At 41.4% G+C, this 26,525-nt stretch overlaps 1 protein-coding gene across 7 annotated transcripts in view; it reads left to right on the top strand.

Moving 5' to 3' along the window:
• LOC136855826 (phosphatidylinositol N-acetylglucosaminyltransferase subunit H-like) overlaps positions 1 to 26,525 on the top strand; it is a 167,374-nt gene that overhangs the window by 84,372 nt on the left and 56,477 nt on the right. For 3 of the 7 annotated variants that reach the window (XM_067133186.1, XM_067133244.1, XM_067133200.1), the window contains 2 exons: positions 413 to 493; positions 714 to 802. In XM_067133186.1, the coding sequence (XP_066989287.1) occupies positions 413 to 493; positions 714 to 802 (170 nt within the window). Of the gene's footprint in view, positions 1 to 412; positions 494 to 713; positions 803 to 12,418; positions 13,467 to 26,525 lie in introns of those variants that run through there. The other 4 variants (XM_067133194.1, XM_067133217.1, XM_067133207.1 and 1 more) reach the window with 3 other exon arrangements.

Genomic DNA, 26,525 nt, shown 5'->3' with positions numbered 1-26,525 from the left:
ACTTCAGATGGAAATTAGTACTGAAGAATGGAAAAGTTGATATTGCATGGATAAGGAAGTTTGCTGGGCAAGTGCACTGGGATCATTCTTGAAATGCTTTGCTTTGTGTTCATAGATGCGTTCCCCTGAATTTAAGGCTGTTTAAGTTAAATGAGGGTGCATAAAAACTTCTCTATTTTTGAAGTTCATTGCTTAACTAATTGTTGATAAAAGACTATAGTATGTCTAAAGATGTCATATTTTCATTGTTCTAGTTTCATAAATAATGTGTTTGTTGAAAATTTGAATATAAAAGTCTGTGATGGTTATACTGTGGTTTTGACATATCTCTATAATAATTGTTAGTATTGTAGTTTGTAATTGGTCATGTATTAGATTTTAAGTAATCTTGAAAAAATTTCTTTCTCTACAGCAACAGGTACTGTTTTATTTAGCATTGCTGGTGCGAGCTGAAAAATCCAGGGATAATGTGAAATTACTACCACTGTTCATGGTAAGTTATGGCCAAGAGATATATTTAATGGATATTTGGCAGGTCTGTCACTTCCTTTATGGTTAATGTTCACCCTTGTTTATTAAGTCCTTTTCATTTTCTGTAGGTTTTGGGGTTCCCCTCTCCCTTTGGTTTCTGTAATGAAAAAGTACTTTGTCCAGATTAGTAAAGAAGTGCCAGTCTGATCTCATCTTTATTGATTTTTCCATATTTCTTGCAGAACACATGGCCACGATTAGCATGTCTCCAGCAAATATATTCAGCTTGTCAAGAGGTTTTGTTTCCTGACAAATCCAAACTAAAAAGGTTGTAAGTCTTCATTAGTTTATTCAGTCATTAGTTTTGACAAGCACGTAACCAAGAGATTAATTTAGTACTAATTGCTGCACTAGGGGAATGTATGCATTGCACCCTGTTGTAGTGGTTGTTATGTCCTCCCATTTGAACTTGGCTCAGCTGTAATTGCATGCTTGTTACTCCAGAAGTATAATGTATCAGAGGAGCAGTTGCCTTGTAATATTGAAAAGTTGAATATTAAGGCCACATACAATTTACAATAATTTTATGATGCTGTGAGATCCAAATTGGGTAAAACGTTTTTTCCAACATGACTAGCTTTTATAGAAAATGGTGATTATAAAGGATTGAGCTTGCACTTGATGCGACTTTCCTGATAAAACAAAGTGGAAAATTTAATAGGGGTATGAATTAGTACAAGGTACAAGTTAAATTAGAAGTTGATAGAGGACTAAGTTCATTTTTTCTGCTTTTTCTTCTGTGCATTGCATTATATCCTTGTGATAAGGTAGTCGTTCATAGGTAATTGATATGTTCTTGTTCCTTATAAGACCAGTTTATTTTATACTACCTGTGGAATGTAAGAAGTTCCAAATTAGCTCAAAATAGTAGGTTTACTGATTAGATTGAGGTGTTTTCCCTGAACTCTACCTAGATTGATTGAAAGATGGCTGCCCTGGTGAAAATTTTAGTTTGAAGTAGGAGCAAGGGCTGTAAAATTATACACTAGTTTTAAGGCTTCCATGATGTTTCAGTGGTAGACTGTGACTTGTAGGAATTATAATTATGCATTCACACTAATAATTAAAGGTAACTGGTAAAGAAAATTGAACATTAGTGATTGAAAGGGATTATACAATTGATTCATGTGCCCATAGCTTAGAAACTTTTAGTTTCTTGGACTGTAGGTAGAAAAATAAGTATCATTGTTTGCAATGACAGTGATTGTCCCATGAAAAACAAATGAGTTTCCTTGGAAACAGGCCAAAAGAGTATTAGAGGTTATTTTGTAACAGCCTGCTTTAATATTGTAGAGGTATATCATTCTAAGAAAGGACAGAATCCATTAGAAGGGCTTAATTGGATGCACATAATATAATATTGTACTGAAAAGTTTCAATGCCAAGTCCTTGCTGGTGATGTAAATATTGTAAGTCTTAGTGCATTTCACTTAGAAGGCTGTCAAGGATTTCAAGTGCTATACTATTGCCATTTTCACTTGTATTAAAATGCCATGTTCCTTTGGTTGAGTTTATTGCACACTTCTTGAGAATATTCAATGCATACAGTATTATATATAAATTTGGCTGGAAGTTTTAAAACATGGTTATTTTTGTCATCATGGTCAAGAATTAAAAATCAGTGGATCATGGTAAAACTAAAATAGAAGGCTGTTTAAGCATGCATGTTTGATAAAAGATCATTATCAGTAGTGAAATTGTTAAGGGAATCATTTCCATTTTTATGATAGGTACCTATTAGACCATTAAACCAGATTGTGATTGGAAGCAAAAACACAAGGAACATAGTTATTTTTAATATGTAAACTTATAGCAAAGGTTTTCAGGATGGTCAGTAGTGGGATTTGAGAATTTTCAGACCATGTAACGTCATATATCTTTTTAAATAACATTTTTAAGAAATATTTTTAAGACTTTACAAGAATTAGTGAAGGATTTTAAAGGCAGTATACTAAGTATTTTGTAAATTAAGTTGTATCAGTTTTCCCACATTGCTTTTTTACAATTTATACTGGTGGCATGGTTGTTTTAGGCTGAGTATCCAGTTGCTCAAACTTACAATATCTCAGCATGAGACATTGGATATTTAAATGTTTACAGTATCCATTAAAAGTTAGGCTGTTTGTTTGTTGATAGTTTGATAATAATGGTTCTAAGTGTGAATTAAATTTTCCTATACAAGTCTATTACTTATACTTTGGCCTATTTGTGTGTCTGCACAAATTCTCAGATACTTGAAGTTCCAGTGGGTTAGTGCATGTACAGCAAGTCATCTCACTATGCTGAGGGAAACCGTTTCAACTTCTAGTGTGGCTTGGACAGCTGTAAAAGAGCAACATCATGGGAGGAGGGTTGAAAAGAGACAAGTAATGGCTGTGTATAGAAAAATTATTTAAAGAAATAGTATCATAACAAATTTATTACATGAACCTGACAAGGAAATTAGGAAGAGGGAACTGAGCTGCTGTTGCCCAGGGCTGGAAAAAGTTATTAGAAGGACCCTGTTAGAGCACAAGGAGAGAGAAAGCAATGGACTCTCTAGCTCCATTATCTAACAGGAGATCAAGAAATGGAATGAATTGTGTGGTGATGAAAAACCAAGAGGTGCACACTTACCACTGCTTAGAGACTTACTGTAGAAGTCAGTAGACCAAGAGATTCTAAACTTAGTAAAAGACTCAAGAAATGATCAGGATGATTATGAATCCTTAGATCTTAAATCCTTTGGAGAACCACAAAGACCTTGACTTGCTACAACAACTGGACTTAGGAAAAAGGATCCATATACTCATGGGAATGATCTCAGATGAAAGAAAAAGGATCCATATACTCATGGGAATGATCTCAGATGAAGAGGCAAAGATATCTGATACTTCCAGATGCCAGCCCATAGGATTTCATTAACGCTTACATTCTTTTTAAAAAACAGGAAAAGTTGCTAGAATCCTGTTCCTATGTACCTTGATTTGAGCAGTTTCTTCCATATGGTCACCCTTGTAAGCCTTTGAACTCACATGCTTTATTGAAAAGAAAATCATATTTTTGATGAGATGGTTTTAGAACTCAGTCTGTGGATAGAGTAGATTTTCCAAAACTTGTTGTTTTATGTAAATGGCAGTGAATGGCATTGACAGGGCAAAGGAGCAAATTTTGATGACTAGTTGACTGAGATGAAAGGGAAAGAATCACATAGGGAGCAGTGGCACAATCCTGAGATCTCTTGGGAAGTTAACCTCAGGCTTCTTGAAACTGCAGACAGATCTCAGCAAGGGAATTTCAAGTAATTATGTTAACAAAGATTTTTATTTTTCCTCCTGTTTACTTAGCTCCTCCTGTCTTTAAGGTCTTTGTTGAAATTTCCTCCATTTGCTTGGTTGAAAAGGTAACTGTGTAACTCCTGAAGTAGGAGTCTTACTGTAAGTGATTGGTCATGAATGTCTCAAATGTATACAGAGAATCCTCTGGTCATGTGAATTTTGTTTATGGGGTGAGTGAGTGGAATGCTGGAAATCTCTCCTGCTTTGTTTTGATGGAGTGAGATCCTGCTGACAAGACATTGTAGAACTGCTGAAGTTTTTCATTGCTGCTTGCTAGATTTTTGATATGGTCAGAAAGTAGGAGGCGGGGACTGCTGTGCCAGAGAGACCTTGAAATCCTTTATGTCTGATCAGGAAGCAAGTCTGGGAGTTCCTTTAACACTGTGCCATGCAGCTTATAAACAATCTTAGGGTAAATAACAGATCATATGAAGTAACAAGATATGAGTCCTTACCCAAGGAGGCATCAAATGTCTGGTTTTGGTTTTGTTGGTTACCTTGCTTGTTTGTCCTAACAGGTACTTGTCTTATAAATCTCTTAGTGGAGTCAATTTCTGGAGGATCAATAACTAACAGTTGTGGCAGCTATGGTACTGACGCTCTTGCTGGCACCTCGGTGCATTGAAGAAGTTTACAAGCCAGTATTGAGAATCCCATTATTTTTTAGAAGCATCTTCTTCTAGAGTTCAGTAGTATAGCAGGGTTATCATGGGCCCATTGCTGCAGCCTTTAAAAAATCCTTACCTAAAAAGCACATAAGAATGTTGGACAGGAACTGCACTGTAGCCTTGGCTGAAGAGAGATCAAATTCCAGTGTTGGAGAATCATTCTTGACATTCTTTCTCAACCTAGCAATTGAAGGAACCCTTTTAATACTTTGTTGCCTCAAGGTTTTTAATACTTTGCTTCTTCTTAAGGTTTGATAAACTACAAATCCATGAGAATCCTTATCAAATGAAGCATTGTCTTGGTCATGACAGAAATTGATGCAGTTGTCCTTGGATACATCAACTACATGAATCTCCAGGGCTATGCTAAATCCTGCTTGCTTGGCTAGAGTGACAGAAGTACCAGTTTGACAAATGGTTAATCAGGGTGTCCCTGTCCAGGGTAACAGGGGCCTCTTTGTTTTGCTAACAGAGAGTTAACTTTCTCACTACTGCTGGATGATGATTGATTCTTGTGAGTTAATTGAGAAGAGGAGCCACTAACTGATGAAACTGGAGATTTCTCTTTTGACAGAAGCTTATTGGTAAGGGAATGAATAGAGGGTTTGGAGTAGTCTTTATTAGGATGAGCTTTAGATGTAGGTAAATTTCTTCTTGAAATCTTTCATTAGACTTCATAATAAACATCGTGTGTTTGTTAGTGCTGGTGCTCAGTATGAGAGCTGGAGTTGGAGTCTGGGTGAAGATTGATAATCCAAGTCTCATCATAATTTAAAGAATGGCAGGATGCAGGAGAGTGAATTGTCACAGGAGGTAGACTTGGAGATGAAGTAGAAGAAACAGAAGGGCTTTGTCTTGAAGGCAATACGTGCTGAGAAGAAGAAGAGCACCTGCCAGAAAAGGTCTTGTAAAGCATCTTACTGGTAGAAGCAGCAACTAAAGACAAGGATTTAGAGGAATGGGCACCATCAGCAGGAGTGAAACTGAAGAGACCACCACATGAAGCAGGCAAGAGAGTGAACACTCGAGAGAAGGTATGGGTGGTGTTGCAGGAATGGGACTACACATCTCTAGGAGTGAAATCCACATCCACACAAAGAAACCACCTAGCCTGACAAGGATATGGAGTCTGCTGAGAAGTGATATGTACCTCTGCCTGTCTTGTGATGTTAAAATGACCATCAGGAGAAGGCGAGCACTCTGCAAGGGAACATAGGTACAACCTTAACTCCAGCACTAGAAGACGAAAATCTGGTGAAGAAGTTACTGCCAGCAGTCATTGTAAACTGTCTTTCATCTCTGCTTGAATTTGAGCGGTTGAAGCTCATTAGGTGAAAACAGAGGTAATCTCTGTTGGAGCAATCCTGAAGAGGAGCAGCAGATGTTGGTGGAGTGACCACTGGAGTAGATGAGTAAGCCCCCAACAAATCATTAAGACATCATTGTAAGAGATGAGGTTCTTCACTGGATTAGAATTAGCCAACAGTTAGGGCACCACAGGAGGACTGGACACTGGAGAAGCTTCAGAAGCAAAGGAAGCATTAATAACTTAATTGTACTGCAGCCAGTTATGAGAAATATAAGTCAATTTGATCTTTCATACCTTTGAAGTAGTAGTCTGCAGAAAGGTTTGGACAACCATTTGCTTTTTCAAGGTATGCCAAGGAACAAGTGCTTTGGCTGAATTAAACTGTGTGGTGATATTCCATAAGGTAAGCCCTGCCAAGGCAGCCACAGAATCAAGGCCATATCTTCATCCTGTGAACAATAACTCGTTTTCAGCATAGTTTGTTACATTCACAATGAAGTCCCAATTACTGTACATAATTGAGCATTTTTCGTTGGAATGTGATGCTCATGTGATTAAAGTCGTTCAAAATACTGCCTCCATTATTCCAACTTTAATTTCCCTATATTCTTTTTTTTTCATTTACTTACCCCTTATGTGTCTTTTCTGTCTTTCCTTAGCATTATTCCAACTTTAATTTACCCTATATTCTTTTTTTTTTTTTTTTTTTTACCCCTTTTGTGTCTTTAATGTATTTCCTTAGCAACTGTGCTATCCTAAATATTTTCTCTTTTCCCCCCTGTTCTGGGTTTGGGACAGCTTTTGACTGGCCATTAACACATCTCTAGTTTTATAACCCACAGGTTGGAAATCAGTCCTGTTGGCAGTGATACTAAAAAATAGTAAATGATCCTGAGGACATCATTGCCTTCAGATACAAATTACTGTATAATAAATGGTCTAGCAGATAATTCCACTTGCAGATTACTAAAATTAATTGTTAGGGCGATGCCATTAGCAAACAAAAACTCAAGAGACTTACTGATCCTGTAGCTATGCCATTTATAAATCAAGAATGATGTGATTATATGAAAACATTAATTAATTAGAAATACTTGAAAACATAAAACAAAGAATGTAAACCATCCACAAGTGACAAAAATGGATGTATAGATACAAGAGAAAATTCAAAGAAAACAAACACACAAATAAATGGAACATTGTAAATTATTACACAAACAAAACTAGATTTCCAAACCAACAACAGCTAGAAAATATGCATCATATATTCTTAAGAAAAATAGTAAACTATGAGTCTGTGATACCTGTGAGCTATGCTCCACCAATAAACAAAACACATATTTACTGCACCCTTAAGGAAAAATGATGTACACAGAAACAATGTGCAATGTAAGTTGGTGTACCATAATCAAAGAAGAAAAGGATAGCCAGCCCAGAGCAAATAAAAGTGCTTACAGCCTTGAAAACTTTGAAGCAGTTTTCCAGATGGTAAAGGAACCAAGTGAAATACTGAAAGAAGCACAAAGCTAGTTCTTTCAGCACACTGTACTAATAAAAGATTATCAAAATGCCCAGTAATGCAAGAAAATAAGCACTGGTAAAAAAGCTCAGAAAGTAGAGATGGTAATGATGTCTATAGGCAATTAAAACTGCTGTGACCTGTCGGCTGTTGCACAGTCAACAGATGCAAAAAATGAGACAGTTTCCCTCAAAGTACTAGAATGACTGAGTACATATGCTAATCTACCTGGAGTACAAGGAATGAACCTTCTGTTCTGGATTTTGTGTTTAGGCTATACAAATATGCTAAATTAAACGAGATGGTTTGTAATGAAACATATTGTGTGTGGGTTCTGTGTTGGATTTTCCCTTTTCTTCAGCAACAGCCCTTACTTGGCTATTTCTAAGTTTCAGATACTTGCTTAAGGCAAGCTATAATAAAAATAAGAAGGGAATTTTTTATATTACTCATCAGTTCAGTAGAATACAGAAGCTATACCAGCATTATCGGATGGTTTTGGTCTCTGGAACAAATGGTCTAAATCTTATTGGGAGTTGAGTCTTACTCATGTAAGTTTTTAAAATAGAGTGGTAATGTCAATATATATTGTGTTTTAAGAAATTAGAGTAGTTATTTGCTTAACCCTTAGTGGACGGATTGAGCTTCAGTGTGAAGTAAAACAGGTTTGGGGAGGTGGACGGATTGAGCTTGAGTGTGAAGCAGAATTACGCACCACTGTTATGGTAGTAATGATTTGAAACAAAGGTGCCAATACTTCTATATGCTATAAATTCACTAATGGCAACTTTTATACAGATGTGAGAGTTAGGCCAGTATCAGTAATGCTTGTGACTTCAAGCGGGAAGGTACTGCATCTCTCTCTCACATGAGTCTTTTTGTAAATTTGCTTGTAAATATACGAAGGGGTTGCTGTTGTTTTTTGTTTTTGTCTTTTATGATAGTATGTCGGTTGTAAATGTAATTTTACAAAGAAAATTGCAAAGAAATATTAGAAAAGCATGTAAAAGTAAAAAAAGTTACTGAATCTTCCTTTTCATAAACATACTTGAATATTTTACAACAAATATGCAAAAAATTTGTTACTGCTTTTATTTCTTATGTTTTGATATTGTGTGAGCAGTAATAATAATTTTACAAAATCCAAAAAACTTATTTATTAGAAAAAACATATACAAGTTGGTAAAATTTACGATTGTCTTGTAAATGAGGCCTCACAAGGGGTTGTAAATAGTCATTTTCAACTTCTCGTGGAAGGTATGGAAAATTTTTTAGAATTTTTTTATTTATACAGTGTGAATGTACGTGTCATTCTCTTTCCATTGATGTGATTTTTTTTATTTTGCTGACCTCAAAGTTTCCCCGGTCTGGGGTGCTGCACATTGATAAATTATGCCGTCCCTTAAGGGTTAATTTGTTTGTTCTATGACAGTATGTACTGTACAGTGCTCCCCCACTTTTTCACAGGGATTGGTTCCAGAACCCACCACAGAAATGCAAAATTTGTGAAAATGCAAAATCCCCTCTAAAAATACTTATAACTGCCAAATACAGGTAGTCCCGGTTAATGGCGATCCAGTTTTATGGCGCTTGTCTAGCGACGAAAATCAGTAATTTTCGGCGCCGAAAATCGCCAGTTTCCGCTTATTGGCGCTGATAATTGGGTACTGGCGCCAATATATACCTAACAGAGGCGCCAATAACCGAAAATCGGCAGTTTTCAGCACCGATAAGCCCGAAAATCGCCGAAAAAGCGTTGGAAATCGCTGATTTTCGGTTAGTGGCGATTTTCGGTTATCATCACACCCCTAGAACAGAACCCCCGCTAATAACCGAGGACTGCCTGTACCCTGTACCCTTAAACTAAAATGCTTATAACTGCCTATTTTAAAAGTTCACTGCCTAATTTATTAGTTCAAACAAAAATATACCTTAATTATCTTACTAAAACAATTAATACATAACACCCAAAGTCATCTTACGTTATCCTCTTACAACTGTTACTCTTAAGTATATATGCCCCTAAAATGCTTATAACTGCCTATTTTAACAGTTCATCACCCCACTTAACAGTTCAAACAAAAATATACCCCAAACTATCACCCCAAATCACCCCAGTATCATTTCAAAGTCATCTTACAACATTATGTACCCGCCTACAACTGGCACTCTTAAGTATCCCCTGTAATTCAGACACGCACATTTTCGTTTGCCTACTGTAGCTTTATGCATCGTGTACTGTACTGCACATGATGTAAGTACATTTTATTGATAATTTGCTGTGTTGTTAGATGATTTTGAAATTTTATTTACTGTACAGTAAGTGGGTAGTTTAGAATGACGGGACATGTTCCTCCAAACAGAATGCTAGGTGTATTACATCGTGTTAGTATTTTTGTGATTACATACAAATACATTTATGGTAAAAAAATTATTTACTGTACTATTTTCAAACATTACAGTAATATTAATGTATGTAAATACTGTACAGCAGAATATCAGTGAAATGTAGTTTTTTTCTTAAAACTGTTCAACCCATGGCAATTACAGTGTACCATATATTTCCACCTATAAGACAACCTTTAGAGTTCTAAGTGATGTTTATTGGTAGGCTAGCCTCGGCCTCGGTGCGATAACTACTGACAGATGTGAAATGATTCACATTATGAAACAAACTGATACTGTAATACTAAAGGTAATAAAACCATTTTTACCGTATATATATTATTGGCGTATTCGAGGAATAATTCCTCATCAACAAAATCAACTTTTATGTATGCAAGCCCAGCTGAGAAAATGTATACATCGAGTTACAGTTGCTCACAGCAACCTTTCTCTTTCAGTAGCCTTTCAGAAATTTTAATGATAATGTAATTACAATAGTATTAACATTTAGGATAACGTAATATTAATTTTTCATTAAAAATTCATTATCATTTTGGTGGTAAGTAACACAATTTTGGAGTACTTACAACTGTTTAGAACAACTCAGTCATATGAACGATACGGCGTCGGTGACCCTGGTAGTTGTGACGCCAGATAACCCACAATTAATTAATTAATATGAACGATAATTATGCACAATAATTATTGTACATTATTGTATTATTGTTAGGGGTTGTTTGTGATTGGCGATGAAACGTAAACAAAACAATGGTTTTCCTTTTAGGTGATGTGTGTAGGAAAAACTTGATATAGAATCAGCTTTGTTGTTTCGTTTACAGTATTTTGAATTTCTAAGGATACAGCAAGTAAAACATCATTTGTAATAACATCATCTTTACTTAACCAAAAGCTAGCCTATACACAGATGGTTTTGTAATTTAGCCAAAAGCTAGCCTATACACAGATGGTTTTGTAATTTAGCCAAAAGCTAGCCTATACACAGATGGTTTTGTAATTTAGCCAAAAGCTAGCCTATACACAGATGGTTTTGTAATTTAGCCAAAAGCTAGCCTATACACAGATGGTTTTGTAATTTAGCAGTCGTCTTATACTACAGATATGAGATAAATTCATGAAAATTTGCCATAATTTTTTACCTTGTCTTATCTAAAGGGTGTCTTATACACAGAAATTTTTGGTAAGTACGCTGTAAATCATTTTCATCATAAAAATCTGTATTTAGTCATGAACACAATATGAAAAAATACATTAATTAGCAAATACACAGTGTTGCTCTATGAAAAAAAAGCAAATTAATGATAATTTTAGATATACGGTCCATAGAAAAATTCACAAATCGGTAAAAGTTCCCTTGTAAGAGTGAAAGATATGTTCCACAAAAATTTGTGAAATAGTGAAGCGCGAAAAAGTGGGGACCAACTACTCCAAATTGGTTTTTTTATGAGCAATCAAGCTTTTGTTCTTTCTCATTCCCACAGACACAGAACTGATGTGGCCTAACAGATTTTTCCCACACAGCTTGAATGGTCAGAAATATTAGTCTCAGTGTGAAGACTGGTTTAGTTCTTTGCCATTCTCCCAGATTATTTGCTGAAGTCCCAGTTTTAATTTTTTGGTCTTAACAGATGGGTTACTTGTGTCCCTGGTTTTGGTCTTAGTAAATACAGCAAACCAAGTCCTTTTATGAAACCTGTTTTACTCAGTTAAATAGGAAAATGTGTTTTCTTTACAGTAAGACTTGTAGTACTACCACTGTCTTTTTAGTAACTAGTTTATCAGTATTGTTAGGCTTTTGCTGAATCAGTATTTTTTATGGTCATTAGACTTCAGTAGGATTTTATAATCTTGCCTTTATGATGTTAGAATTAAGAGATGGAAGCTCTGGCTGATGAGTATGAATGCATGTAGAATTGGCAAGAGTTTTCTATACACAGTAAGATACACAGAGGTAATATTTTTAGCATGGCAGGTTATATTGTGTGAAAGTTATCAAGCTATGAGCATGATCTCAAAAAACATACATTGTTATTGCAGATGTTTATGCAATTTTGTTTTACTTTTGCTGCAAAAGGTTGTGTTTTGTGATTGACAAAGTACAGGACAGTATTACTTTTGGTGATGTTATGCTTCTATTTTAGTCTTCCTTTTGTTATTCCAAAATGGGAAGCCAAATAGTTTATACAATATATTTATAGTATTGTAATTTAATTTAGTGCTAAGTTGTGTAGTTAAAAACTCCATCATTATTTATGCTGTGCTTTAGCTTATCTTCTACGTTTATTTAGTCATGATGATATAATGGTTTATCCTTCTTTCAGTAGTTTAGTTAAAGCTGGTTATATTTTACATTACTGTATTAAGATTAATTGCAGTGCTTTTCTTAGTTCCAGTGAAGCCAATCTATATTGGGTTAGGGAAAGTATTTCCCATTCAGAGTGATAATTTAACATGTTAAAAATTAATTAATTTCTCTTTGTGTTATTCTTCATCTGTAATGGCACATAACTTCCCATTGTTGGCTTTAAGTTTAAGTTGCTCAAGTTTTATATGGATTTTTTTCCCCCTGTGCTGTACAGACAGTACTAAAATAGCCACCAAGTGTCAAAATCCATCTTGTCCCAAAGGAGAAACGTGGCCATGTGTGTATTTCTTTTACTAACCTTTTCAGATTCTGATGATGTGAAATTACATCATCCAGTTCTCAACCAGTAAGGTTCCAGTGATGGTATTGATGAAAAATTGAGAAGTCCCCTAATAGTATTTTATATGGACATCCTCCTCTTTACAAAGTATTATTATAGGAATGTTATAATGCTGTTTATAACAGTTCACATTGAATTATTGCTAAGTGAGGCTCTATGTGACGAAGAAAGCATTGGTGAGGGGCCAAGTTCTGGAAAGGTTGAGCAATACCAGTTTCTGGTTCAGTAGGAAAAGAAGAGCGCAAGTTAAGAACCACGACATTTTATTTGCAATGCGTTTCGTAGTTTCTTCATAACATTTTCAAGCCTAAAAGAGACATTATGGTATTTTAATAGTTAAAAGATTATGCAAACATTATTGGCTGACAAAGCTGAGTAAAGGTGACAATAATAGAGGTAATTGATAAAATCTTTGAAGTGATTTACAATAGCATATAAACTACTTAGTGGGTAAAACAGAAATTAAACAGTTTTCATTATAAATGAATTATTGAGTAATTTATATTAAAAACAAGGGAAAAGATGAATTGTTAGGGTTAAGATCTGGTTTTCTAAGAAGTATTTCTACCTACTCAGAGATTATCAGTAATGATTTTCTTCATTAAAAGTACCAAGAACACTAAAATTTTCTAATCACCCTGTATTATATTCCTCTATATGCTGTAAAATTGGTGAACTGGTGGGCTTGGCCAGCAAGCAACCAGTACGAGGAGAAATGCCATAATGTTTGGAAGATCTTGTCCTGACTGACCTCTTTGACTGGCCAATATATGTGGCGCTACACTACAGGCGTCACACTTGTAAATATAGGTGATGCCAGACAAAGGTCTGAAGATAGTTTATCCTTATGGTTTAACAACGCTTGAATAGTACAGTTGTTGGTAAATATTAACTTGAGGTTAATGTGGGGAAAGCTATACTTTAAACATATTTTTTAGTTCTTTGGAACTTACTGTATTTAGAACAGGGATCACTTATATATGTCAGTTTAAAATACATAGACGGTTTATCAACCTTTGGTGTATCTATTTTCCTATTTATACTGAGAGATTTATTTAGGAACTTTTTAGGATAAGGATTATTTATGAAATAGTTTAAAAGAAACTTTGCTTGAGTCAGATGACTGCCAGGAGCTGCAAAGAGAATATGCTCTCTGTATTAAAGTCTTTATGTACCGCATACATTTGGCTTATCATGATACTGTACTTTTGTTTATTGTTTTAACTAAGAATAATTTATTCTCAATCTGTGGTCATATATAGTAGTTTTGATTACTCTGGCAAAGGTAACCTTCCTCTGGGGTTATGATAGGCTGATGAAAAAAATAACATTTTGACCTCTAGGATGCACAGTAAATTTCTGAGACTTATTTTAGGGAAAAATAGCATTTTTGATGCCAGAAAATACAGTAATCTACAATTTGAATAATAGACATCACAAAAATGTCCATCCCTCTCTTGGCTCTTTGGTTTCATATATGTAACTTACCAGGTAATTACATAGCTATACTGTTCCACTCACGTGGCAGTTAAAAATTTGAATTTCACAGCTGCGTTTCATTTGTTTATAGTGTAGGTAACTACCCCGCCCTCTATTGGGAAACAATAGTTACAACTTGACAGCAATCGTCACTACTTTTCTGCCGGCTTTACCATCAACATTGAATGGTTTGGTGGTTGAGTTTGAGGTTTTTTCTTCACTTTTCCCAAGGATTTTCTGCAACTTATTTTGCGATGTCCGATTTCAGTTCATCACGTATCAGGTATCGTAGGGAGGGTTCCAAGACCCGAATGACCAAAGTAGCCTATGATAGTCATACAATCTGTGCAAAATGTAGAGGACAAGAGTGTTCAGTAGATCTCACTTGTGATGAATGTGTTGGATGGAATGAGAAGTAGTGAAGGGTTCTTAGGTCTCAATTGGGTAAGGTAGATAGAGATATAGGAAGAGGAAGGCAGCTGTTAGAGCTGAGAATAGAGTTGAGCTAACATTCAACACACTGACCATAACATTCCTTCTTCTCCTGCCCTTGCTTTATCCCCCATCCTTAGTCCTAATAATTCTCCATCAACTCTTATTCTTGGTTCCCATGCTTCTGATCCTGGTGCTGTAGCCAGCCTCAAGAGTAAGTTCAATCGTAAATTTGATATCGTAGTAAATACTGTGTCTAAGGTGGGTGAATCACTTAAAGTCCTTATGGACAAAGTGCAGAGTATTAAACAAGTGCCAGTGTCAGTGTCGGTGGAGGAGGCGGCTGTCCGTCCCGCTGATGCTCCCAGATGAAGGTTACTGTCACACTCCCCTGAACCTGGGAGGTTAGTGGGGTTTGCCCATGGACAGTCACCCCCTCATCCAATTCAGTGCTTCGTAGTTCTGACAGCCATTGGAAAGGTGTCACAGTGAGCGCCCACCAGTTATCGTCTGACTCCAATATTGACTTTAGTGCTAATAAGACACATTTTTGGTGCTTCCCATGTGAATCTCGTCCCTTGAAGGGATGTCATGATGGAGACTTCTCTCCTTTTTCTCTGAAGCGTTGTGGAGACCGTTCCGCCAGCCCGCAACTGGGTTGCAGTACATGGTGCAGCCCTGTTCACCCTTCGCCCGAGCATTCACATGCTGAACTTTATCACTCAGCTCATAAGCGCTCATCTAAGAAACGCTCCTCTTCTGGGTGCCCACATGAGCGTCCAGTGTTCGTCAGACTGCCTCCCAGTCTTCGAGCGCCCATCTCGTACTCTGAAGCACCTGTCTCACACTCCAGAGCACCCGCCTCACTCCCCCAGTCTTCAGCTTTTTGGACTGGTCGATAGGAGCTCTCTCCAGGAAAATAGAAGATCATGAGAGTTAGCGCCCGACTTGGCTGGCCGTGTTATCCTGTGTAGATAAGGCAGTGAGGGACGGCTTCTCCGAAGTAGTGGGTATTTTCGCCCCTGGAGTTTTGAAGAAGAGGGAGTTGTGTTGCTCCTTCACCACGAAAGGTGAACAGATGTCACTCCTTTTATACTTTTATACTCTCCCTTGGATAAGCAGTATTTGTTCCTTCAATCAGCTGTGAAGGAGATTGTCACCGATTTGCAAGAAAAATCAACTCAAGACCTTCTTGCACAATCTTCAAAGCACCCCAAGGATCTTTCTGCCTTTTCTACCAAGTGTGTCTCCCCTCTGCAGCAGCATCCCTTTCATGGAGACAGACAGGGTTTCTCAAGACCCTGCTCCAAGGTGCGTTTCTCCGCCAAGTCCATCAAAAGAACTTCAGCCAAAACCTCTTCCAAAAAGTGACTCCTCTATTCTTCGTGCGCCCGTGGGAGCCAGACTCTCCCTCTTCTGGCAGAGGTGGAGTGCAAGAGGTGTGGAGCCTTGGACAATCAGTTCCGAAAGGGGGTTACTCGATCCCGTTCTTAGAGTACCCTCCTCTTGTGAATTCGCCGATCACATTGACAGCATACTCGGAGGGCTCCGAGAAGTTCATAGCTCTCACGGAGGAAGTGTCTTCCCTCCCGAGGAAGAAGACCATAGAGGTAGTGGAGAATTGGACTTCAAGAGGATTTTACGGCCGCTTGTTCGTGGTCCCCAAGTCATCGGGGGGATGGAGACCTGTCCTCGACGTAAGTGCTTTGAACTTCTACATACAGAAGATGAAGTTCAAAATGGAGACAAATCAGTCAGTGTTATCCTCCACTTAGCAAGGCAACTGGATGATAACACTCAACATGCAGGACACGTATTTCCACATTCCGATACATTCGGAGTCCAGGAAACACCTGAGATTTGTCTTCGGGGGCAGAGTCTTCCAGTTTAAGGCCCTTTATTTCGGTCTCTCCACTGCCCCACAAGTATTCACGTGAGTCCTATCACCCTTTGCGAGATGGCTTCACCTCCGCTCCCAGTCTCAGGAACAGTGCATGAAGGATCTGCAGACTACCCTTCTTCTTGCAGAGGAACTTGGACTTTTAATAAATCAAGAGAAGTCCCAACTAGCCCCAACTCAGAAGATTCTCTATTTGGGGATGAGGATCAACTCTGAGTTTTTGGGCTTTTACCTCCACAAAGAGGATAGAGTCTTGCCTTCAGTCAGTACAGGACCTTCTTTCGCTTCCATTTTGCTCAGCGAATCGATGGATGAGTCTGCTGGGAACCCTCTCATCCATAGAACAGTTTGTGAAGCTAGGAAGACTTCATATGAGGTCCCTTCAGTTCTTTCTGTGAGCAAGCTGGAACAGAAGACAGCAACCGGACACAGAGACGTTCCAAGTTACAAATGAGATAGAGGAGGATCTCTGGTGGTGGATGTCCAGGGAGAGACTTTTAGAGGGAAGGTCTCTGCAGCTTCTGAGCCCTGACCTCTCCTTCTTTGCAGACACTTCAAACCAGGGGTGGAGAGCTCTTCTGGACACTCGGGAAGCTTCTAGCATTTGGCCTCCAGATCAAAAGAAGCTACATATAAACACCAAGGAATTATCTTCCTTTCACCTCGGCCTGAAGCATTGTGTAAAAGCAGTAGCAAACAGAACCGTGGTGGTACATTCTGACAACACCACGGCTCTCTCCTATATCAAGAATCAGTGCAGAACCCACTTTTGTTCCGACACAATATACAAACCCTCGGTCCTTTACATTAGGAGATACTTTCAGGCGTAGGCTGGAAACGGCCGTTAAACTCTTGAACAAGGTGGTTAGGCAGTAACTACCTATAGGTAGGCGGGGATACCCGCCTGCCCAGATGTAAACATTCCAGTTTGCTTTCGGCCGTCAGCCGTTGCTGACGTATTTTTCGTTCTCTCTGCTGACTGTCGTTAAGCTCTTACGGTGGGATCTTAATGTATTTTTGTTTATATATTGCGTGGTGTTTGATATTTGGTAATACAAACCCACGATTTGTGATAACCTTGTGTGCCGCCGTTCCCTGCCTGTGTCTTGGGTTTGACGGCCAAGGGCTAGCTGGAGTAAGCGTGAGCCAAGTGGTAATGCTTCTCTCCAGCGGCCCTTTACGTAATACTGGGGCGCCCCTGTACTTTCGGGATAGTTTGGGACGCTTTTTCTTCACTTCCCCTACATCCATCGGGACGTAAGATTAGTCCCTTCTTGGGCTTCTGCCTCCGTGTGTAAGGGGCATCACTAATTTCTTCCTTCGTATGCTGAGTGTTTCTCGCCGCCTGCGCTTAGAGATTTGCGGGCTGAGTGGGAGGTTACGGGCGTCGTCGATAAGTTCCGCTTCCACGGCGCCCTTGGTGGCCTCCCCTCTGTCCTTTTTTTCTCTTCCCGTAGGTTCTTCCTTCTCTCTCCTTCACCCTCTTCGCTCGCTCGTCGGGTGAAGACACGGGGAGGGGGAGGAGCGAGCAACCTCGTCTAGAGTACCTCTAATGCTGCGTAGGGCTGTTCCCCTGTAGCGGAGGAGCCTCCTCTACTAATCATATTTGTTTTTTTCTTTCAGGTTGACAGTGAGCATTGCAGAGACAGCAGTAGTTGGCTGGATATCATATATCAAGAATATCTTGCATGAAGCAGTCCCGACTTTCATTCAGTGTTGCTTCGGGATCAACCACAATACCTGATTAGATGACATATTACCACGTCGGGATCGCTCTGACTCTGTTCCCGCCGATGTAGTTCGATCGCTGTCATTGCTGGTTTTCATGTATGCTGTTGCAATGCTTCCTGCATATCTGTGGTCTATCTGCTCCTGCTGTTCCCTGTGTTTTGCTCGTGTCAACTCTACGACAGTCTCGGGGCTGCTCTCCTGGTCTCCTGCCGCAGCCGCCCTGATTGCTCCTGTCGATGCTGGTGACTTTCAATGACACTCTGTCTGTTGCATTAGCTCCTGCCTTCCGAACAGCTAACGTAGCTCCTGCATCGAATGTCCTGATCGTGCCCGCTTCTTCTCCTAGTGGTCGTGCCCGGAGCCACTTCTGTTGTGTTCCTGCCTGCTGCCATCCTGTAGAAGACGTGGGCGTGAAGGGAAGGAAGTCGCCTTGTGGAAGTGACGTTCCTGGCCGTTGCATAGCTCCTGCTCTCGAACCTTTGCCGTAGCTCCTGCATCGGCTGTCCTGATCATTCCTGCTGCTTCTGGCGGTCGTGCCCGGGTCCGCTTCCGTGCGTTCCTGCCAGCTGCCCCAGAGGTTACGATGTCCGCCATCCTGTAGAAGATGTCGGCGTGAAGATTTAGGAAGTGGTCCTGTTGAGGTGATGTTCCTGGCCGTTGCAGTAGCTCCTGCCCTCCGAACTGCTGCCGTAGCTCCTGCATCGGCTGTCCTGATCATGCTTCTCCTGGTGGTGGTGTCCTGGCTGCGTCCGTTGTGTTCCTGCCGGACTACCCTGGAGGTTACGATGTTTCGTGTCGACCATCCTGTAGAAGATGTGGGAGTGGAGATGAAGGAAGCTGTCCTGTGGAAGTAGCCGCCGTCTTCTTCATCTTATCTTCGATTTCGTCTTCTGCTGCGTCTTCCCTTCCTCTCCCGAGGTCCTGGAGGTCCCGAGAATCGGACAGACCTCCATCGGCCGAAGGAAGGATGCTGCTTCTTCCCCTTGATGCCCTTGGACATCTAGGGACTGCCTCCTTCCGAGGAGGCAGTGGGTCTCTCGTTGGCTCTTCCCGACCTTCGGGTTAGGGAACCGATTCGCATAGCCGTGGGTTTTGTGTTTCGGAAGCCGCGGGCGCGCAGACCTCAGTTTGCATTCCCGTTCCCGAGTCTTAGAGGTTCCGCCTCTAAGATGGGGCTGCTTGGCGCTCGTTCGCGAGCCGCTTCAGTGCTCGAGATTCTATGGAATATCGAGTATCCCGATCTGGTCTGGAGAGATTTTCCTGGGCCCAGTTCGGGAGCAGTGCGAGAGAAAGGGCCGAGGCACCCAGGTGTCTCGGTTCCTCTTCCTGCCAGCACCGCAAGCGCTCCCGAGTGTTTGCCAGTGCTCGATCGGGTTCCCAGCCTGGTGTCTCGATCCTCTCGGTTCAACACCAGAAGAAGCAAGGAAGAGATTCACTTTGGGAGTCCTGCGGGACTTCTAAGGGACTGACTCTCTTCCGAAGACAAGTTGGCCGATTCGCATTTTCCTGTGGGATCTTGCGTTTTGGGGTCAGCGACAGCACGGCCTCTCGAGGCCATTCCTCGTTGCCAGTCTTGGAAGTCTGCATCTAAGACTGGTTCTGTGCTTGGCTCTTTTAATCTATTAGGTAGCAAAGCAGCCACTCCCGATTTTTCGAAGTCTCGTGGGTAGCTCGAAATTCTCTGAATCATGCAGCTCTCCTTACGAGAGGCATAGGGACGAGAGAAAGTGCCGAGACACCCAAGTGTCTGGTTGCCGAGACACCCAGGTGTCTGGTTGCCGGGGCACGCCCAGGTAGACACCCAGGTGTCTGGTTGCCGGATGCCCAGGTAGACACCCAGGTGTCTGGTTGCCGGGGCGCCCATGTGTCTGGTTGCCGGGACACCCAGGTGTCTGGTTGCCGAGACACCCAGGTGTCTGGTCGCCGACACCCAGGTGTCGGTGTACCCGCGACGCCAGGTGTCTCGATTCTGCCCGCCAGCTGCTTCGATTGCTCGGGGACTTCGTTCTTGTGTCTCGAACTTTAGGTTCGAGCATGCAAGATAGCAGACACAGAATTCCCCTATGAACCTTCTTCTCGAGGGCCTCGGCCTCGAAGGAGTTTAGAGTTCGGGAAACTAGCAATTGTTCACAGCAGACGAGTCTGGCCTGCCCAGTTATGAGTCTGGCTCTGGCTCGGCTCGACTTGGCTTGCCAGACTGGCTCGCTCGACTCGACTTGCCTTGCCAGACTGGCTCGGCTCGACTCTGACTTGGCTTGCCAGACTGGCTTGGCTTGTTTCGCTCGCCCCTTCTCGCCTGCCTCCCAGTCTGCCGCATACCGACCAGCTGGATCGGCGTTCTCGTGATCGGCTCGACTCGCTCGCCCGGCCCTACTCGGCTTTTTCCGATTGGGTTCGTCTATGCTCGAGTGAACTTTTGCTCTTCCCAGGAAAGCACTTTGCCACGGCATAGGTGCTCTTCTTTCCCGTGTGGCAGTAATCTCCTTCGGTTGATTATTGCTCACACAGTCCGCCTCTCCTGCTTATCATTCTGGCAGGAAAGGTAGGGCTACTCTTTTCTCCTCACCTGTTCTCTTCTCCTTTTGGTTGTTCCGAGAGGAGCGAGACGGACGGAGAGAGCTCCGACGAAATTTTCTTTCGGAGTTCGGCTGCCTGGCGTGCTTTGGGTATTGGTCCCCGATTCTCTCGTATTATAACCAGGTAGCTGAGAAGGGTTTCATGGGATCTGTCAAGGTCTCCCTCCAAGGGAGAAGTACAGGGTTTCACGATCGGAACAGCGAGGGTCTTCCTCTTCAAGTTCGACGCCCCTGTGTTCTCGGGAACTTCGCGCTGATTCGTCCGGCGCGAGGATACCCGACAGGACCGCTGCTCCCCAATGAATAACCTTCATCACTTGCAACCCTTGCAGTTTCTGAGGGGCCGAGAATGTCAGGGACCACCGCGGTCCTGTCTTCCGAGAAGCGTTCTCGACCTGATGGATTCTTTTCTTCGATGGAGTTAATTCAGGTCGAAACACCAAACTTCCACCCCTGCCTCGGCAGAATATGAATTCTTCTTGCCTCGGAGGGTCTTGCTGACCACAGTTTTTTGGGCAATTCTGGTGCTAAGAAGAAGGACTTTGTCCCAATTTTATCTCCAGTTTTGAAGTCCCGAGTTGGCTCGACCCTTGGGAACGAACCTTTACTTGGTTCTGCCTTTCTCTTTCAGAGATTTGCCAGATACCCTGGTAATCAAGGTTCCCACCAGGGCACTGCCTTGTCCTTTGGGCAATGGCCAAGAATTTTGGGTCTTAGTCATTTCAACTTGACCTTGGGTTCAAGCCAGCCCACCTCAACTCCTTAGCTAAGAAGTCCTAGGCTTCAGAAGAAGATTGCAACTGCTGATGCCTGGACAAAATGATGCTTATCGAGTCTCTGGAGCTGGCAGCAACATTGCCGAGACCTGGGAATGGATTCCTTCAGGAGAAGTATCTATTTCCCTTAGGTCTCGGCAATTCTTTCCATCGATCTCTCATCCCACCACCTCTCCCGTGCTCCCGATTCGGGAAATGCCAGCCGGCTAGAGCTAATTGTCTCGGTTCCTGTCATCTTGCAGAAGCTTCCCCATGGTGGAAAATGGAAGTCTGCTTCCTTTTCCCCGTTCTTTCCTCTTCAAGGTATGAGGAAAGAGTTAGGCTAATGCTTGATTATAGGAACCTTCGAATATGCCTTCATTTTCCCTCAAATCTTGTGTCTACTCACAGATTCACAGGTTGAGAATAGGCGCACACTGGTAAAGACCTTGTCTTGAATTTGTGCGACCGAGATGATTAGTACCTTCCGTCACCATCCTGGGCTCAGGGCAGCCTTTTGGCCGTCCGAGAATCCAGGATGGGTTTTATGGCACTCACTGGTTTCATTGAACAATAAAACCACAGAAGTGACTTTTGTCGACAAACAGGAGGCAATCGTTTTTCCCCTGTTTTATCTCGACATTTGAAGGTACTCGAGTGTTGTTCTATTGCACACTCGACAGCTCAATTAACCAGATGCATCCCTGGTGGGGATGTATTGGTAGGCAAGCCTGGCCTCGGGTTTGAGTGATCGGGACAGAACATGCTGCTCACTCTTTCTTCACGAAGACTCATACAGAGACTGCTGGACTGAGAAATCCCTACCGTCCTTCTGTTGCCTCCTGCACACAAGTCAGTAGTGTTTTCTCGCTCCTCATACCAGACCAGGGGCCGCTCTGTTGAGGCATGCTGTCTTTTTGGTGAAAACTCGATATCAACGTTTTTTCCCTCCGTATTTGTCCGTTTCGCTAGGGGTTCACAAACATTGCTCACCCCGAGTTACAGACAAATACTTAAAGACTTCCCCTTCTTCCGACCTGATTGCCGAGGCATCGAGAAGAATTCCGCTTGACCCATCCTCCTGTGCAGCTACACAAGAAGCAGTTCTTGAGGCAGTACATCCCTGTGTGTTCAGGACTGGGAGACTTTCCAGCTTTCCTTGCAAGCACAGGCTTTCTCGCTGAGCGGCAACGGATATAGCTGGATATCCCTTGAAGTCCTCTGCAACACTGTCCCAGGGACTGGATCCGTCTTCGCTGGTGGTGTCGTTGTCGGAACTTCTTCCCGGTCAGAGTCGCTCGTCAAGTCTGGACTTCCTCGTCTTCTCCGCCGAGGGCTGCTTCTCTCCTTTCAGTTTTGAAGAATGTAGGCCCTTGCGACCTAGTCTTCTATCTGAAGTAGCCTTCGTCTCCTTAGTCGAGAGTTAGCTACGAACGAGAAGCTTCTTCAGTCATGCTGTCCCAGGGAATATTTCCTGGGTGGCATGCGGCTCTCGTTTAGGGTTCCTGTCCATGCTCTGCACTCGCCCTCTAGAGTCGTCGGATAGAGATATGCCCTCTTAGGTCCATCTCTCATCTTACCCTGGCCTTGGAGTAGAAGATGGAAGAACAGGGTGGGGATCATCCTTCTCGGATGTCGTAGGTGGACTCCAAATCCATTGGCATCGACTGTCGGGTTCGAGTCCTTCTTGTTCCCCTCCTCCTTGGACTTTGTATCGATGATCCAGATCATTCGTTACTCTGTCCTATTGGGAGCTGTGGTACTTTCCGAAGGTTTGACATTCCTAACCTGGATGTCGTCAATGTTTTCGCCAGTACTGTCTCTCCCAAGGAAGAAGTGTCTAAGGACACATCTTCCTCCTGACTTAAATGAAGCGATCAAGGAGGTACTTGGCAGCTGATGACGACGATACCGTACCTTTCACCCGAGCTCACAAAGTCGATGGCTTGGTCCATCCCTCGCATTCCAGAAGAATATGTCGGTACCACAGGAGCTGAAGGCGGGTGTGTGGTCCCAACAGACTACCTTCACCTCCTTCTACCTCCGGGATGTTGCACACAAGTCCTTGGACACTTTTTCCTTGGGTCCTGTGGTGGCTGCTCAACAAGTTGTGTAGCTTATCCAGCTCCCCTAATGGGACAGGATTGCATCTCGCCTATGTTGTACGGCTGTGATGGGGAGAATGGAGGTTGAGTGACTGGCCTCTCTTCTTTCTCCCCATCCTGGCTCTTTTCCCACGGGCAGGGAGCGGACATGCCGTTACAAGCTGGACCGGGCGATCGAGGCAGATAAGCACATAACAGGAGCTCCCGTTCTATTTCCGTTCAGGTTAATAGAAGCAACCCCACTCCTTCCTCTTGCAAGGGGAGGAAGGAAACCATGACTATGAGACAACCCAATGCTTGTATTTGCCTTATTGTCATCCGACGTCAAATTCTTCCCAGCCTACTTTGCATGAACTAACGTTTCCTCTTTCATGCAAAGGGACCCCAGAAGTCTGACAACTGATCCTGCGTTTTCTTACAACCCGATCTTTTGTCAGAGACAGTTTTTCCTTCCTCGCTCTCACGACCAGGAAGGGAAGACAAGGTGGTGAACTCCAGTCAGTTCAGAGAGACTTTCTCAGATTCCTCCCTCCAATCAGTAAGTCTCCTAATGTAAAGGACCGAGGGTTTGTATATTGTGTCGGAACAAATAACAATTTTTAAAGTAAATTGTATTTTTCTAACTATACAAACCTGAGGTCCTTTACAATTATGCCCACCTCATGCCACCCCTCAATCTGTACCTGGGCCAAAGGCAAACTGGAATGTTTACATCCGGGCAGGCGGGTATCCTCGCCTACCTGGAGGTAGTTACTGTCTAACCACCTTGTTCAAGAGTTTAACGGCCGTTTCCAGCCTACGCCTGAAAGTATCTCCTAATGTAAAGGACCTCGGGTTTGTATAGTTAGGAAAAATACAATTTACTTTAAAAATTGTTATATTCTCCCTTTGTCAGAGAGCGAAGGAGCTGCTAATTTGGGCAGACTAGAATCAGGTCAGACTCATCCCAGATTCATCCAGGGAAAGATGAATGTCTTGGCAGACGGGTTAAGTCAACGAGGTCAGGTCCTTCTGACAGAGTGGACCCTGCACTCGAGTGTCTGCGACAGCCTCTGGAAATTGTGGGGCAGGCCAACAGTGGACCTGTTCACCACATTGAAGAATTACCATCTTCCTCTGTTTTGTTCGCCAGTCCCGGATAGTCAGGCATGGGCAATGGATGCCATTCTGATAGACTGGTTGAGCCTGGACTTCTATGCCTTTCCTCCATTCAACATGGTGAAGAGTCACAGAAATGTATTGATGACCCTGATAGTGCCCTTTTGGCCCCTTAAAGAATGGTTCCCAGACCTTCTCAAGCTTCTTGTGGATTTCCCAAGGTTACTGCCTCAAAGTCCACATCCTCTCAAACAGCCTCATCTTTGGAAGTTCCATCAGGGACTATCCACTCTAGCTCTGACAGGCTTTAGACTATCTGGAGACTTGTCAGAGCAAAGGGCTTTTCAAAGCAAGCTGCAGAAACTGTTTCTAGATGCAGATGTAATTCTACCAGCCAAGTCTACCAGGCAAAGTGGGCTATCTTCTGCAGGTGGTGCAGCAGCAATAACATCTCGTCTGCTAAAGCCACTGTAAGCCAAATAGTGGACTTTCTTCTCTTTTTCAGGACCTTCAAAGGACTCTCTCCATTGACTACGCGAGGTTAGGTTCTGGACCCCCTCACGCAAGGTGAATTTCCATGTAAGTCTGGCATGGTCTCTAAAAATGCTAATAAATGCCTATTTTTAGAGTTTAAACAAATACTAAATATGATCCTAATCATGCTCCCAAAGTATTAAACTAACTTTTAAATGAAATTAAAGTTATTGTAATTTCATTTAGAAGTTAGCTTAATACATTACCCATAAAAAAAAATAAATGGTTAATGTAAAAATATGAGGTGTGAAGATTACGTATACAGTAAACCCCCCATACTCGCGGGGGATGCAAACCCCCCCCCCACAAATAGCTAAAACCCGTGAATACTTAGAACCCTTCTAAAAACACTTAGAACTGCATATTTTGATAGTTCACAAAACAAGCTAAAACCGTCATTTGTTGGAAAAAATGTAAGAAATACCAAAACGTATCTGAAACATAGCCTAGCATACACTAGGGTACTTGGTACCGTGTACTGTATACATATATGGTAGCCTAGCCTACACTATAAAATATACTCTTTACATACACGGTATAGTAATTAATATCAGCTAATTCTGGAGGTTCATGCAAAGTGACTTATGATAATTCAATACAAAGAGAAATTGAATAACAAAGCTAGCACTATAAAATATATGCTTTACATACACACTATAGTAATTATTAATATCAGCTAATTCTGGAGGTTCATGCAAAGTGACTTATGATAATTCAATACAAAGAGAAATTGAATAACAAGCAAGAATTACCTTAGCCTATACTATGGTATATTGTTTACATACACGGTAGTGTACCCTACATTATACTCTCCTGTATATTCACATACCATATTATACAAACGTCAACATAACGAATATGCACCCTTTCCATGGATCTTTTAAAATGTTATGCCTTAATTCACTTTATCCAATAATATTGTATACAGTATATTCTTTTATTGGTTTTGTATATAAATTTTTATTGGTTTTGTATTATAAATTATACAAACGTCAACATCAATGCTTTTAAAATGGCTTGTATACAGTATATTCTTTTATTGGTTTTGTATTATAAATTGCGATCAATGCTTTGGCTTGGAAATGTTTACGTGGCGTTTATTTCACCTTATTTAACTCAGGTTCAAACGCTTTTCTTGCTTCTAGTTAGTGTAAATGTGTCTCTAGATACTTTATTTATAAGGGGCAAGGTTATTTTTCGTCATACGAAGTATTTTTCAGTTGAAATATAGCTAAAATACAGCTCGTTGTAAAATTAATTCATCGATTATTTTCGTTAGTAGATGAAGATGGCCGTTTGGGGGCGTTTGTTTTGTGTGAAAAAAATTCAAGATTCCGTTCGCGATTTTCACTTGGTTTCATCATAATACAAGCTTTATGTATTTATTGTTTATCAATGTAAAAATAACAGCAATGTGTTCTTTCCTGCCCAGTAGTTTTGATTAAAGTACTTTCTCTCCCATT

Source organism: Macrobrachium rosenbergii, chromosome 3 (assembly GCF_040412425.1).
Source record: "Macrobrachium rosenbergii isolate ZJJX-2024 chromosome 3, ASM4041242v1, whole genome shotgun sequence".
NCBI lineage: Eukaryota > Metazoa > Arthropoda > Malacostraca > Decapoda > Palaemonidae > Macrobrachium > Macrobrachium rosenbergii.
Note: the sequence above shows the minus strand (reverse complement) of the source record. Positions and strands in the feature narration are given on the sequence as shown.